This window comes from Nuphar pumila, chromosome 8 (assembly GCF_984573655.1).
Source record: "Nuphar pumila chromosome 8, dmNupPumi1.hap1.1, whole genome shotgun sequence".
Taxonomy (NCBI): Eukaryota; Viridiplantae; Streptophyta; class Magnoliopsida; order Nymphaeales; family Nymphaeaceae; genus Nuphar; species Nuphar pumila.
This window is the reverse complement of record NC_143256.1, coordinates 75,843,377-75,860,029: the sequence shown is the minus strand read 5'-3', so window position 1 is coordinate 75,860,029 and position 16,653 is coordinate 75,843,377. Positions and strand designations below refer to the sequence as shown.

At 36.5% G+C, this 16,653-nt stretch overlaps 1 protein-coding gene across 3 annotated transcripts in view; it reads left to right on the top strand.

Annotated features, from left to right (window-relative positions):
- The window catches only part of LOC149829979 (uncharacterized), a 61,632-nt gene extending 49,700 nt beyond the window's left edge, over window positions 1-11,932 (top strand). For all 3 annotated transcript variants that reach the window (XM_090016217.1, XM_090016215.1, XM_090016216.1), the window contains 3 exons: window positions 10,313-10,432; window positions 10,674-10,855; window positions 11,234-11,932. In XM_090016217.1, coding sequence (XP_089872343.1) covers window positions 10,313-10,432; window positions 10,674-10,855; window positions 11,234-11,564 — 633 coding nt within the window. In that variant the 3' untranslated portion in view covers window positions 11,565-11,932. The remainder of the gene's footprint in view (window positions 1-10,312; window positions 10,433-10,673; window positions 10,856-11,233) is intronic.
- Window positions 11,933-16,653: the final 4,721 nt, after the last annotated feature.

The following is a 16,653-nucleotide window of genomic DNA, read 5'->3' as shown; positions in this document are numbered from 1 at the left end:
AAGCAAACTTTGTTTTGACCATCGAATGGAATTCCCGAAATATTTGAAAAACTTCATGCTTGTGTTTTAAGAAATATATCCAAGTATAACGGGAATAGGAATCAATAAAGACAACATAGTAACGACTGCCAGAAAGAGAAGGAATAGGTGCGGGTCCCCAAACATCGGAACAAATAATCTCAAATGGCTTTGAAGCTCTTTTATTTATAATATGAAAAGGAAGAACATGGCTTTTGCAGAGTTCGCATGAAGAACATTTATTATTATTATCAAAAAATGAACTTAAACTAAACTCTAGAAGGAGACCATCAGATACAAGATTTTCAACGAAACCTCGACTACAATGTCCCAAATGACTATGCCAAATATCTTGCTTATTACAATGAGATGAATTAAAAACTTCCAATGAAGGAAAAAACAAAGACTCTGAAGGCGAAGACACTGAAGAATGCTTGGACGACTTCAACTGGAGGACTGGGACTGAGGGCGAAGACACTGGAGGAATCTCCTTGAAGACGTACATGTTTCCTTGTCGCTCCCCCTTAGCGAACGTCTCCTTCGTTCGTAGATCCTTAACATAAACAGAAGAGGGAGTACATTCGACAGAAGAATTCATATCGTCAACATGTTTAGCTACAGAAACAATGTTCTTTTTAATATTAGGAGCAAAGACATTTGACAAATGAAGTGAGGACTTTGACATAGGGATATGTGCATTGCCAGTATGACTAATGGAGTGATAAGTTCCATCTCCCGTAACTATACTACCTTTTTCAAAATAAGGCAATAAGTGAGATAACTTACCCGCATTACTCGTAACATGTGTGGTGGCACCTGAATCAACATACCATTTGCCTTGTTCATTTTGCTTGATTGTCATCTGTGACAATGCTGATAACAAAAGTTGTTGCACATCTGTGGATGACACTTTTGTGTCCACAGCAGTAGTTGATTTATTCTCAATTTTGTTTAGTTTTCCTCTATTCTGTAGATTGAACCAACAATCAGCTTTCACATGTCCTCTTTTGTTACATAAGAAACAAGTGGGTACTCTCCTCTGATTCCCTGTATTAAAAGCCCCTGAAAAATTAGGTGTAGGTAAGATACCATGTCCTCTTTGCCCGAAACGTCCGCGGCCTCTGCCTCCTTGATACCCTCCATTCCCTCGTCCAAAACCTACAGAAGTGTCCATGGCCAAAACTGAATGAGGACGAGCTGACTCATTTCCTTCTGCCCTTTGCTTCATAATCATCTCATGCTGGAGAAGTTTCGCTTGGAGGTCGTCAAAAGTGGGCAAGTGAGGAAGGCAGGATAAAGCTGGGGTAAACATGTCAAAATCAGGACCCAATCCATTGAGAAGTTGTTGAACTTTATCTTTATTTGCAATAACACTTCCAACAATAGCCAATTGATCAGTAATACTCTTCAAGCGGCCTATGTATTTCATGACGGTCATGGAGCCTTTCTTCAAACTTTGAAATTCATTTTTTAAGTACATAACTCGAGCTTCTGATATCTGAGAGTATGTCTGAGACAACTTACTCCACAGATCTGCCGCAGGGCAATCATCTGAAAGAGTAACCAACACTTCTTGAGAGAGTGTTGACGTAATATAAGCAACCAAAGATTGATCCCGCTTCCTCCAAGCTGTATACTCTGGATTCTTAATAGAAATGGTAATTAGGTCACCCTTCTCATCCTTGGTTTCCTGCAAAATAAGCTGTGGGGGCATAAGAACTAAACCACCCAAATGTTCATCGAGATCTTGACTCCGTATAAAAGAAAGGATTTGCTTCTTCCAGGTCAAAAAATTAGAATGAGTAAGTTTTTCAGTAACGAGCTGACTCAAGAAATTGGCAGAGGGACCAGATGACGAAGAGAAATCCATAGCAGTGAAACGATGAATAAGCAAACAAGATGAATAGAAGAAAAATACCTGTACTACCAAAAGTGTTGCACAAAGAACACTAAAACAACAATAAAGGAAAGGAGAAATGGAACCAACACAGGTCTAAAAAACAGTCGTTGATGTTGAGGAAAAGATGGAATCAACACAGACGATGGAATGAAGAAGATAAACAAATGCCAATGAACGAGAATAATAAAAATGGGTAACAGAAAAAAAAAATGGAGCCAGATGAGCACGCTGAAAGGAAAAAGGGAAAAAGGGACCACCTTTCAGAAGATGAGATTTCAGATTCAGAAGATGAGATTTGAAATAAAGAGAAGATGATCACGCTAAAACAGTCCACGCTGGGTGCTGTTCACGCTGAAGAATCACGATCTGGGGTTGCTGTTCACGCTGGGGTTGATGTTCACACTGAAGAATCACGATCTGGGGTTGCTGTTCACGCTGAAGAATCACGAATCTGTTGTTCACGCTGGAACTGTTACTGTCCATGCTGGGGTTGCTGTTCACGCACAGGATTAACCTAAGCTCTGATACCATATCAGACTCGTTCACAGGAAATAAGGAGAGTGAGAGAGTGAGAAAGAGAGAGAGAAATTCACAATGGCTGGGGCGACACTGCAATACACAATCTCCAAAACCCTAAACATTATAAAGTAAAAACATATACATATTACAAGAATGCCATTAATGAGATCCTATTTAACATGTGTTTCATATAATATGCGTATGGATCTGGATCCAGATCCATACGCATATGCAAACTGTATTCTAACATATACGTGGGGTTCTTCATCACCTACCACTTGTGATCCTTCCATGTTGATCCACTGAATATCATTTTCATTCAAAATGTATGTTTCTTCTTGAACCCATGCATTTGATACATCAAAAAATTTCAAACTAATGGGATTAAATTGCTCTTTGTGCCTCCTTGATGATAACTTTTCTATTTGCCTAAAAAGATGACATGAAAAAAATTAAAATTAGTTGTATTTTGTATGATATACTTTTTTTTTAAATAAACATGTGAAAATGACAAATAAACTTTATATATTTATATACCTTTGCTTCAACTGTAAGTTGTAGCGAACATGGATGAGGTCATTGAGCCTTTTGTGCTCCAATCTATTTCTTCGTTTTGTATGTATTTGCTAAAAAACGCTTTAATTTCTCTCGCATCCACTTGCACTACACGTTTGACTAAGAATGTGAATGACAAAAGCTCTCAAATTTGAAATATCACTTCCAAACCTGGTACAATACGTGTCTGAAAAAAACAAGAAAATGAGAAATCAGTAAGACAATAACAGACACAATCATACAAAACATCATAACTAAATAACAATATGAAATAAAAATAAACAAAATAAATTATTTAGACGCATCATGGCACGATTTTGCATTGCTACCGGTCTCCTCATATCATATAATGCATTATCATAAATTTTCATTTTGTTTATGAATTTGATCTTGAATGCCATAATCAAGGTTCAACCTTTTGATGAAATCCAAAAATCTCTTGTTGATTTTCCTGTCCATTTTAAACATAAGGGAGTATCTAAATGCAAGAATTAAATAATATGCTCCAACATGAAAAGGTTGATAAAGTTGTCCGGTCCACCTATGATTACTGATGTTTCATATAGGCATGTACAATTTTTTTCCATTTAAGTTATCTCTAATTGTCTCTTTTGCCTTATCCATGGCTTCACAGAGATAACCCATGGCTGGTTTGTATTCACTGTCAACCAATCGAAGTACCTTTACCAAAACTATAGTTATTGTCAACAACTTCATGCATGAATCTCATAATTCACTTCTAAATACAATATCTATAATTTCTCTTGGCTTTTTTTTTGTGCATGGAGATATGCATTCCACTTATCTGGTGAAAACAAATTTTTTAGTGCAATTCTATTCTTTACTAGACTTTGCATTGTCAAAACATTCATAGCAAATTTAGTAACTACATTACGAATCAACTCAACACCGTTAGTGTACTTTTTGATTAGATTCAAAATTCATGCATGATTGTAAATAAATTTAGTAACTTCTTTATAGCATTAAACTGCGTATTTTATCTCATCCATGTTGCCGATGTCCTCAAGCATGAGGTCTGCATCCAAAAATCTCTTGTTGATTTTCCTGTCCATTTTAAACATAAGGGAGTATCTAAATGCAAGAATTAAATAATATGCTCCAACATGAAAAGGTTGATAAAGTTGTCCGGTCCACCTATGATTACTGATGTTTCATATAGGCATGTACAAATTTTTTTCCATTTAAGTTATCTCTAATTGTCTCTTTTGCCTTATCCATGGCCTCATAGAGATAACCCATGGCTGGTTTGTATTCACTGTCAACCAATCAAAGTGCCTTTACCAAAACTATAGTTATTGTCCACAACTTCATGCATGAATCCTATAATTCACTTCTAAATACAATATCTACAAATTCTCTTGGCTTTTTTTTCGTGTATGGAGATATACATTCCACTTGTCTGATGAAAACAAATTTTTTAGTGCAATTCTATTCTTTACTAGACTTTGCACTGTCAAAACATTTATAGCAAATTTAGTAACTATACTACGAATCAACTCAACACCGTCAGTGTACTTTTTGATTAGATTCAAAATCCATGCATGATTGTAAATAAACTTAGTAACTTCTTTGTAGCATTAAACTGCATATTTTATCTCATCCATGTTCATGAGGTTTGCATCCAAAAATCTCTTGTTGATTTTTGTGTCCATTTTAGATTTAGGGGAGTATCTAAATGAAAAAATTAAATAATATGCTCCAACATGAAAAGGTTGATAAAGTTGCCCGATCCACCTATGATTACTGATGTTCCATATGGGCATGTACAAAATTTTTTTTTCATTTAAATTATCTCTAATTGTCTTTTTTGCCTTATCCATAGCCTCACAGAGATAACCCATGACTGGTTTGTATTCACTGTCGACCAATCAAAGTACCTTTACCAAAGCTATAGTTATTGTCAACAACTTCATGCATGAATCCCATAATTCACTTCTAAATACAATATGTACAATTTCTCTCTGTTTTTTTTTTCATGGGGATATGCATTCCACTTATCTGATGAAAACAAATTTTTTTAGTGCAATTTTATTCTTTACTAGACTTTGCAGTGTCAAAACATTCATAGCAAATTTAGTAACTACACTATGAATCAACTCAACATCGTTACTGTACTTTATGATCAGATTCAAAATCCATGCATGATTGTAAATAAATTTAGTAACTTCCTTGTAGCATTAAACTACGCATTTTATCTCATCCATGTTGTCGATGTCTTCAAGCATGAGGTCTATGCAATGGACAATACAGGGTTCAAAAGAATGACCCATAAATTTGTATAATTTCTTTACCTGTTGTCCTATAATTTGCTGCATTATTAGTAATGAATTGAAGAATATTTTTAGGTTGAACCTCTTTCACAACTTGATCAAATACCCCGAGCAATACATTTGTTGTCTTGGACATATTAGACAAATCAATTAACTTAAAAAACATAGTTTCTTTGGAGCAATAGATAAAGAAATTTTATCAAGGTCCTTGGACTTTCTGTCAATTGCCTTTACACCTAGTTTCTATCTATGACTGCCTACTCATCACAAATATGAATTGACTTCATTAACATTAGTATCTAATTTTTTTTCTCTCAATATATGATATAAAGGCATTTTATATCCATACTAGATGTTGGTTATGACATCTGCCATGGCCGAAAAATGAAAAGAATTTGTCGCATTGAAAGGAATGCAGTCATTATAAAACCATTTCCTAACCGCGACATTCGCCTACTCGACTAAATATTGAGGAGCCATAGCAGTACGAATATCGGGTTGTGCCCTAGGGACAATCCTAGGAGGGAAAAAACTTCTAATAGAGTCTCTAGCTTTACGTCCTCTCGAAGAACTCTATCATCTTCTTTTTGTGCTCGCGGCACTACTACTACCACCAACCATACCTTTCTTCTCCGCTGCATAACTTCATACTTCTAATGTTACACTAGGGGTTGTACGATCATAAGTAGGGAGCTCATCTTCGTCCTCCCAGGGTTGTGCATACCTCCTTATTTCTATCTCACTTATCTCCTTTTCTTGTCTTTTTTTCTCTCAGACCAACGAGTAATTGCTGGCATTGTCATTTTTAATGGCATCCGACAAATTCCTTGACATGCAATCCGCAACATTGAGATGTGTTCTGACTAAATGATACTTCAATCAAGAGATACCGCTCGAAAAAACAGTATGGCAATAGTTGCACTCGATTTTTACTCATTATTTGAGTGCTCCATTGCCATGCCAGATCATTTGATGTCATCGTTAAAAAAAAACTCAAAAAGAAGCAAATAATAAGGGTTTTTTACCTTTAACCCACTTACATGAGTGAAAAATGGTGGAAATGCACTCTTACTAGAGCAAACAAAAAAAACTCTCTTTTGCGCACGGATCGGCCCCCAAGTCGCTTTCACGACTTCTAAAGTGCGTGGATACCCATCTAATGACCTCTACATAAATGAGGGAGTCGACCCTTAAGTGATTTTTAAAACCCAAAAAAGATTTTTTTTTCGATTCGACCCTTTTAAAGTGTGCCAAAGGTGTATCATATGATACACACTCGTATTGCGATACAAGTGTGTATTGTATCGTTATTTCGCATAGTAACAATATGTATCTTACCATATCGTACGATAAGATAAGATTCTTACAACATTTGTTTTAATAAACTTTATTGTTTAACCCAAAGTTGTCGAACTAAGAAGGGCAGTTGGCCCAGATGGTATACCTATCGAGACTTGAAAATGCTTGGGAGAGAAAGGTTTAGAATGGTTGACAAATCTTTTTAACAAGATTTGGCGGACAAATAAGATGCCTAATGAGTGGAGGAAGAGTACTTTGGTGCCTCTATATAAAAATAAGGGTGATATACAAGATTGCACAAACTATCGTGGTATAAAACTCATGAGTCATACTATGAAACTTTGGGAGAGGGTGATTGAGTCTAGGTTGAGGAAGATTGTCATGATATCGGATACATCTTCTTAGACAACTTATTGAGAGAAATTGAGAAAGGAACAAAGATTTGCATATGGTTTTTATTGATTTGGAGAAGGCTTACGATAGAGTACCTAGGGACGTTCTCTGGTGGGCAATGATGAAGAAAGGTGTTTCTCTCAAGTACATTAGTATAATTAAAGATATGTATGAAGGAGTAGTAACCAATGTCCGCACTTGTGGAGGGGTGACAACCAATTTTCCTATAAAGGTTGGGTTACATCAAGGATCTGCTTTAAGCCCTTTACTATTTGCTATAGTGATGGATGAGCTTACGAGATCAATTCAAGAAAATGTGCCGTGGTGTATGTTGTTTGCTGATGATATTGTTTTGATTGATGAGTTTAGAGCTGAGGTTAATGCTAAGTTAGAATTATGGAGACAGACATTGGAAGCAAGAGGTTTTAAGTTGAGTAAGAGTAAGACAAAATACATGGAATGTCGATTTAGTAAGCAACGAAGTAGTGATGGGAGTGTAGTGAAGCTTGATGAGCACGAAATACCGGTGGATGATTCTTTCAAATATTTGGGATCTATCATTCAAAAGTATGGAGAAATTGATGGAGATGTAAATCATAGGATAAAGGTTGGGTGGATGAAATGGAAGAGTGCAACTGGAGTGTTGTGCGATCGTAGAATGCCATTGCGGTTGAAGGAAAAGTTTTATAGGACGACTATTAGGCCCGCTTTCCTTAGAGGCCTTTGTTTTGTATTTTCACATATTACATTACACAAAGTTCCTTTTGATGTCAAAGAAATCAAGAGCTGTGCAAACAAAATCACAACCATCTTACTCATCTTTCCAAATATTTTTGTCTTTGGTATTGCATTGAAAAATTTCAAAAACCTAGTTGAAGACATGGAAAATACAAACATCACAAAATGACAGCATATCAGCAACAAAGGATGCTTAAAGTAAATTTTAATTGAATGTATGATGTGTGTGATATATCACAGACAGCTTGAACTTGTTGCTTAGCCATGAGTTTCAAATTTTGGTTCCTTTCTTACAAAATGGTTGTTGGTGTAAGGTGATATTCTTCTCTACAGCTCTTTCTGGGCCCTTACACCCTGGGACAATACATAAGAGGAGCAACTGAAGACAGGATGCTGGCATTTGATTTCCATGTGGTTGGATGTTAAACCAAAGCCAATAAGGCCCATGAATTGGATCTGTTATCCAGACAGGACAACCATAGTGGCATTTGTTATCAGTGCAATTACATCCACACCTCATTTCTTCTTTGGTCATCCCTCATCACCATTTTGGTATTTTCCATTGGGATTCAAACAAGATTTCCAGTTCTTGGCCGAATAAACAAATCATCGATGGCAAAAATAAGATGTCCGATTTTTCTACCACTAGTCATGAATTCAATGACAAGAGCAATCTAGAAAGACAAATCCAGTCCTTTTACCACCCATCCGTGGAAAAAACAAACTCTCCCCCCTTTTCCTTAAAAAACAAAGAAAGAAAGAGAAAAGAAAAAACCACCGTGGATTCTCGACTCAGGGGACACAAATAACGCTAGCCGGGGGGAATGAAAGGAAGAAAGGAAGATCACCAAAAGGTGACACTTTTCAACATCTGACAGAATGAATAAGCTATAAACATGAAGAGAAAATAAATATCAACAATCGGGAGAAATATTGACAAGTAAAAACAAATCCTACAAGCAAACAACTACACGACGAGACTAGTTGAACACTCATTATTAGGTAGACGAGATCAAGGTCAATACAAGTAAACAATTTTCCAAAGCTCGATGCCAACGAAATAGTACGGAATGTTGGGCTGCCAAGAGACATCATATTCAAAAAATGAGTGTAGCTAAGATGCGTATGCTGAGATGGATGTGTGGAAATACAATAAAAGATAAGATTCGGAACGAGGAGATACGTAAGAAGGTAGGCGTTGCACCCATTGAAAATAAGATGAGAGAGAATCATTTACGGTGGTTTGGACATATTCGACGAAGGCCTAATGATGCTCCAGTTAGAAGGATGGAGAAATGGGAAAATATATTAGTTAAAAGAGGTCGGGGTAGGCCTAGGAAGACATGGATGGAGGTGATAAGAAAGGATATGAATGCTTTGAACCTCACCGAGGACATGGCATTGGATAGAAATGAATGGAGGAGAAGGATTCATGTGGAAGACCCATAATGATTTTCTTTGTTAGTTCATATCGCCGACCCCAATTGTTTTGGGATGAAGGCGTAGTTGTTGTTGTTGTTGTCGAACTAATTAGGAGAAGCTAGGGGTGTCAACAGGTCGGATGTAATATGACATTCGACCCCAATCCAAATCCGATTAGTTGGTTTCGGTAGCCAAAATCGGATCCAATTAATAATTGAATCCAAATTTGGTATTGAGTTTTGCATTCGGGTCCGAATCTGAATCTGATTGTGTAAATATCGGATTTTAAGCTATTCAGATTCGGATTCGGTTTTGTCTGATTCTAACAGACTCCGAATCTAGATCCCGATTATGTCATATCTGGTTAGGTCGAACTCGGTAATGGCTAAATCCGACCTGTTCACATGCCTAGGAGAAGTGGAAAACAATATGGGAAGTGGAAGCTAAAATTTATAAAAGACGAGAAGCAAGGGATTGAAAAGGAAATGAAACTGGAATCTAAATGGAAGCGATATGGAAATTGAATGGGAAGTGAAATGGGAATCGATGGAAGCCAATAAAAGCTAAAATATAAATGAATATTCTTAAATATCATGATTTTTTAGTATGAAATTTTAATTTTTTCAAAGTCTAAAATATGATATCAATTTACAGAAAACACTTAGGGGAGTGAGTAAAAAGTGTGCATATGGAAAACATGAAAACACAAGAGAAGCACATAGGAAAACATGGACGAAGCGTAGCATAGAAGCATTGGAGAGTCAAGATTCCAATCTAGTTTCGGAAGTGAATAGTATCATTCTTCTTAAGCAAGTCTCTGGGAAGCACACTTCCCAGCTATCTAACAATCTTCAACTCTGGTTAAACTTTCACCCTAAGAGCTTCTGGTGAGGTCCAAACACTACAGATACTGTGCCAAATCTTGCATGGTGAAATTGGTATTTTTTGGAAGTTGATTTGCTGATTTATCTTTAGTTATTTGAGGAAATTGTTATGTTCTGTTCTTGACCTTTTTCATGTGTTGGACTGCTCAGGCCATGTACTTTGTTTGCTTTCCAATTACTCTCCATTGTTTTTTTGTGAGGGTGTAATCTAGATTATCAAGCACTTTTTTGCTGCTTTTGATGTGGTGGTGAAAATGTTAAAAAGGTTTTCACGTCTTTTGTCCTGTTTCCAGGCTGTCATGTATGTTCTGTGCTTCCGCATGAGGTCATTCATGGAGGTTCCTCAGCTGAAATCTCTACTTTTCCAGATGCCCCTAGATGATATTTTGAGGAATCACTTGGAACCATTAAGGGTATGTTCTTCAAAAGCATCGAGTATTCTTTTTCTTTTCTATTTGCAAATTTTAAAATAACTTTGGATACCAGACATGATGGTGAGCTTCTTCATAACCATTGCATATTTCCTTTCAGAGAAAGAAAAACATTCGAATTGAAATTTGAACCAGTCATATTTATCATGAACGTCTTTCTGCTGTGTATCCTTGTCACCATTTAAAGGTGATCTTCTGATGAGGCTGGTTGAACTTTTGGTAGGTATGCTTGCCTTCTATAGTGGAGGAATTTCTGAAACAGACTACAGGAGTCCGTTTACTCAGGTTAAAAGGGACTCTACCCGATGACTTTCTGGAGTCTGTGAGCTCAAAGGCTGTCGGTGGCATTGAAAGACTGGACATGTTTTTTCCATTTGATCCTTACTTACTGAAGAAATCTGACAGGTTTGATCAACTTTTAGATCTCATGTCTCCATAATGGGGAACCCAAAAAAAGTCAAAGAAGATAAAAAAGCAAAATGTACCTAGTCAATGCATTGTAATAAATGTTTCACATAATGTGGGTGATATTCATGGTAATAAAGGTGTTTCCTATTGTTGGTATACACAGCCTTCATTAAATCAGCCTTTTTTTTAGATAGGCAAGCTGAGGTAAAATCATACCAGTTATACAACCATAATATCGGGATTTGAACCTGCATCGTCCCAAACACAAGGTGACGTGCACTCACTGCTCCTACCAAACAAGCGGAGTCCCCGTTGGTAAAATCAGCCTTTTTTCAGTAACAGGAACTCTGATCGTTCTTTCCCACTCTTGTGCAGGTTCATCCGACCGAATTTCACATTTTGGTCAATGATAGAAGCCAAGTATGAAGACGAAGAAGAAGAGGAAGAAGATGGTGATGATGATAGTGCTATTTCCGATGTGGATATGGTGTTCAGAGATGCAGATGGTTATGCAGAAAATGGCAAGCTTGATCAAATATTTACAGCTTTTGACATTGATGAATGTGGTTACTCAATAAACATGATGTCAATTACACCCAAGGATTCTTTGAAGTCCAGATTTGTTGGATCGCCAATTTTACCAGAATCTGGGAGACTTGTAGCGATGCCAGCCAAGCTCAGACCTTCAATGAGTCCCGAGTGGTAAATACTGCATGAGTTGGTTGCAAAAGGAATTTGGTAATTTTGTTGGTTGTCTAAACCAGAAAAAAAAAGAAAATGATGGTTGGATTTTTTACCTGCATCGGCTTCTTGGGAGTTTGATGGTATCAGAAAGGGCAGGGTTATCGCAAAAGGGCAGTTTGGAAAGAAACTTCTACCATGATTTCATGTTGCGTGCCATGCAGAGAGTGGAGCCGGAGGGCAGTGATAAGGGAATGCATAAATCCATTCACTGTAACATTAAATTGACAGATCAGTTTTGTATTCTTTTGAGAGTTTGCTGTTTTGTAATTTAACAAATTCAATTTTGTTCCATATATATATAGGTTTATAATACATCTGTGTTAAATAAAACATGCTATTAGGTTTCTGGTGTTTTTTTTTTTTCCTAATTTCAACCCTATAGATGTGTTCAGCATGATTGATTTACTAGAAATTGATACTTGGATCATACATTTTGGATGAAAAAATAGTATTTAGAGCATCAAAAATTTATGAAAATTGTAGCCCGCCTGATTTTTGAAACCTTGGATCATCATAATTAAATGCTCAAAGAATTGGTTCCTATAAAAACAATTATATAAATTACATCTGTTATATATATATATATATATATATATATATATATATATATATAGAGAGAGAGAGAGAGAGAGAGAGAGAGAGAGAGAGAGAGAGAGAGAGAGAGAGAGAGAGAGTGAAATTGGTAGCTGCTTACACGTTAGGTGCTAAATGATACTTGCTTTTGGTATTTTTTTTTGCAGTTTCGACCCCATAAATGTGGTGGGCATAGTTGATTTATGAAGAATTCGGATAAAGTGTTTTCAATGAAAAAAACGATAATTGGAGCTTAAAAAATTTACAAAAATTTTGAACTTATAAAAGCCCACTCATGTATCGGAATCAAATGTCTATAAAATTAATTACATAGATCTCATCTCATTGGTTAGAATTTATAAATAAAATAAAAAAGACTGAAAAACCCATTTAGCATGTGTGAGCAGTCGCCAATCACTATATATATATATATATATAATTTTGGCTACATTGAATCCCTAGTAAAAGATATTGTAATATTTTTATTTTTAATGTTTGCACATGACCCTCCCGATGTGATCTACATGTTTGGGTTAGTAGAGGTCAGTGATTGGATCATGTTATTCTATTGGGTATGTATGATTTTGCATGAGTTGAAAAATCAGCGCCTTACAATGTATCAAAATTTCAACCCACATAAAATTGCATTTTTATGTTGGAAAAATATGATCCAAGAGTCATTTTCTACTATTTTGACCATGCTTAAAACATCTATGAGGTTAGTTTTAGTTAAAACAACCTCTTATTATGAGTTCTAACTAAGGGGTTTCTTACCCACAAATGTAGCCAATATATATATATAAAGTGGTAGCTGCACAACCCATATGTGCACAACTACCAGTTGGATCATGCTAGCCATCCATCGCGGGGTGTGATGGATGGCTAGCGCCCAAAAAAAACTATGAAAAAATGTGTTTTCACACAATTTTAGCCTTTAGGGATGCTTTTTAAGCGCGTTAAAGGTCCCGGTTTTGATGGGATGTTTAGCATCGATTTAAAGCATCACTAACACCCCAAGAGGGATACATCGTTCATTTTTTAAATGACATTTAGCGACGGTTTTGATTGCCTCTAAGGGCTTGTTTGATGCACCGACGTCGACCTAAAATTGAACGTCGCCAGTTGGGACGGTGCATCCAAGGAACCGTATTTCACCGAAGCAGGTTATATGTTCCCCCCTAGAACAGGCACGTGCATGTTCTCGGGTCTGAATGAGCGCCACGTATGTAAGCACGTGGGGCTCGTTTCCCCGTGTATGTCTGCATCACTTAACATCGAAGTCTTGTGCATTTGCAAAGGCTAAAGTATCCTTTCCCGCCATTAGCGCCATGAAACGACGTTTCGAGTAATGTACCAAAATCTTCTCTAGCCAGAAAATGGAGGATAACCTTTTGTTTTCGCCCTAAGCAACACCTCTGCTTGAAGAGTCTCAACCTCAAAATATGTCACCCTCTCCATTTCGGATCACCCTTATACCTCTGGAGGAGCACCATTTTCCTTCGTCTGCTATCGTGGGAGCACCCTTTGCCGTCGTCTGTTACTGGAGCACCTTTTATCGCCGTCTACTGCCGGACCACCTTATATCGTCGTCTGTTGTCAGACCATCCTTTGTCGTGCAACTGAGGATCTATCAGATATTAAATCAAAAAGAGCAGATTCAAAAGTATACTTTGCAGCTGGTAGCTCCATGTTCTTTTGCAGAAGTTTTGACAACTCTTTATCAGGGGTTAGATCGCACATATCCTTTGCAAGCAAACGAGCTCATTCGTAATGGCAGCCCACTGTACCATTCAAATCGATACAGTTTTTCAGATATTTGCTATGTTCAATATTGTTTAAATTGGTGGTTGTACATACTCATCGAAGATCTTTACAAAGAATGGATTGACCCTGTCAAAGGAAAGGTGATTCCGTTATTTGTAATGATCTTTGAGTTATTATTTACCATGCCAATAAAAGTAACAATTTATAGTATTAGCATATTTTGACGCAATTTATACGACAAATATCGTAATAATTGTCACTAGCAAACACATAATATCTATTTACAATGATTCATACTTCAAATAATGTGCAACGAGTTTAATAGAAATCGTTAACTGAGCAACGATTTGAACACACACATCGATGTACATATCACATAATATACTATAAATCGATAAGGCAATTCAACATAATCGCTTATTCATATTACAAATCAATACGATAAACGTAAGTACTGTTATGCCGCACAAACCCTGGACAATAACAATCGTGGTAACTTCATAAATCATAAATACAAATTGCGAAGCCTGATCCATCAGATATCGAATGACACATATTTTGGTAACAAAGCCAAATCGACACGATTTATGATTTATGAGTTATGATTTATACATTTAAAGCAACAACGATTTATACATTTAACGTAGTAGCGATTTATGATATATAAAGTTACCAAGATTTGTACTCAAGTTTGCTAAATCGTACAATGAGGTTTACTGTTGAAGCCCAAACGTTATAACGATATGTACTTATGAAGGGTGCGATTTATACATCGATTTGTAAGTTTGAAACAACGATTTGTACGTTTAAATTAGAAACAATTTATAGGTTTGATGCAATAGCGATTTATAATTGTTGATGATAGCGATTCACGTGACAACTATTTAATTATAGGTACGACGCTTTAAAGCGATTTTCATAGAAATCGCTAAAGGAACAACGATTTGAACACGTAAGTGGCCGCCTCATTTCCCTACACTTGTTATTCCTCACGCACAGGTTTCAATTACATATTGCAAGTATCTAACCCTAAAACCTCAACCCTAAACATAAACCATAAACCATAAACCATAAACCATAAACCATAAACCATAAACCATAAACCATAAACCATAAACCATAAACCATAAACCATAAACCATAAACCATAAACCATAAACCTAAACCTAAACCCTAAACCTAAACCCTAAATATCTTATTAAACCCTAACAGCAAACACTAAACCCTTAATATATTACTAAACCCTAAACCCTAAACACTAACCCTAAACCTGAAACCCTGAAAACCTAAACCCTAAACCCTAAACCCTAAACCCTAACCCTAACCCTAACCCTAACCCTAACCCTAAACCCTAACCCTAAACACTAACCCTAAACCTGAAACCCTAAACCCTTTTCCCAAAACCCTTTACCCTAAACCCTAAATCATAAACCCTAAACCTTAAATCATAAACCCTAAACCTTAAATCATAAACCCTAAAACCTAACCCCTAAACCCTGAACCCTAAACCCTGAACCCTGAACCCTGAACCCTGAACCCTAAACCCTAAACCCTAAACCCTAAACCCTTAATATCTTACTAAACCCTAACGCTAAACCCTAAACCCTTAATAAATTACTAAACCCTTAACCTTAAACCCTAATCCCTTAATAAATTACTAAACCCTTAACCTTAAACCCTAAAACCTAGACCATAACTCCGAACCCCGAAACCCTAAACCCTAAACTTTATGTCGATTTGTTCTTTAGTAAGTCTAAACACTGTGTCGATTTATTTAAAGCTATTTCCATTCTGCCTTTTATGAATCAGTCATTAGGTAAATCGTGATACGACATATCGTTCACGTAGAAAATGCTCGTAAAAGCAAATCACCATAGGATACCGTTCACATAGACAAAGCTAGTAAATGCAAATCCTGATGGGACAAATCATTAACGATTTAGGTCCGTTGTTGTACAGATCTTGATAGAACACTTCTTCTATAAAATAGTGATAACGATTTTCAACTTTAACTTAATTTTTGTTGCTGTACAGATCGTGATAGAACACTTCTTCTATATAACAGTGATAGCGATTTACAACTTTTTAGTAGTTATCAAGTTGTAAATCGATTTGTACTTTACTAAGTCTAAACGTCGTGTCTATTTGTGTACACGTGCATAAAACCCTATTCTACGTAAAACCCAAATATAGATCTATGTAAAGCCCCATTCTATGTAAAACCCTACCCGACCCGTTGTCCATGTCTAAAACCTTAATCTATTTAACCTCTCTTCCTCTTTTCGGCTGCAGCGCAACTTCTTCTTCTTCTTCTTTTTTCTCCTCCGCCTTCTTCTTCTTCGCCCTTGTATTTTTCTTTCTTCTTTGTTCTTCTGTGTTCCTTCTATCTGTGCTTGATAGATGGGTTTTAATGCTGATAACGTAGTTGTTTTATGTCGTGAGGAAAGATCTGTATAATCTTTGATGATGATTATGGTTGTTATCTTCTGTGTATACATCGATATATTCATGACACATACGACTATGACGTATTTGTCGTGAAGTATATCAAAGCTTACGCAGAATATAACGACCATAATCATCTTCAATTGTTCCCGCCATACCGGAGCAAGCACAAATATTCTGCATGATAGACAGGGAGTGATGTTGATGTTCATCTATTTGATTTATTCCTACTGTTGGACCCTCCATTGTTCGCGAACCATAATTTGTAG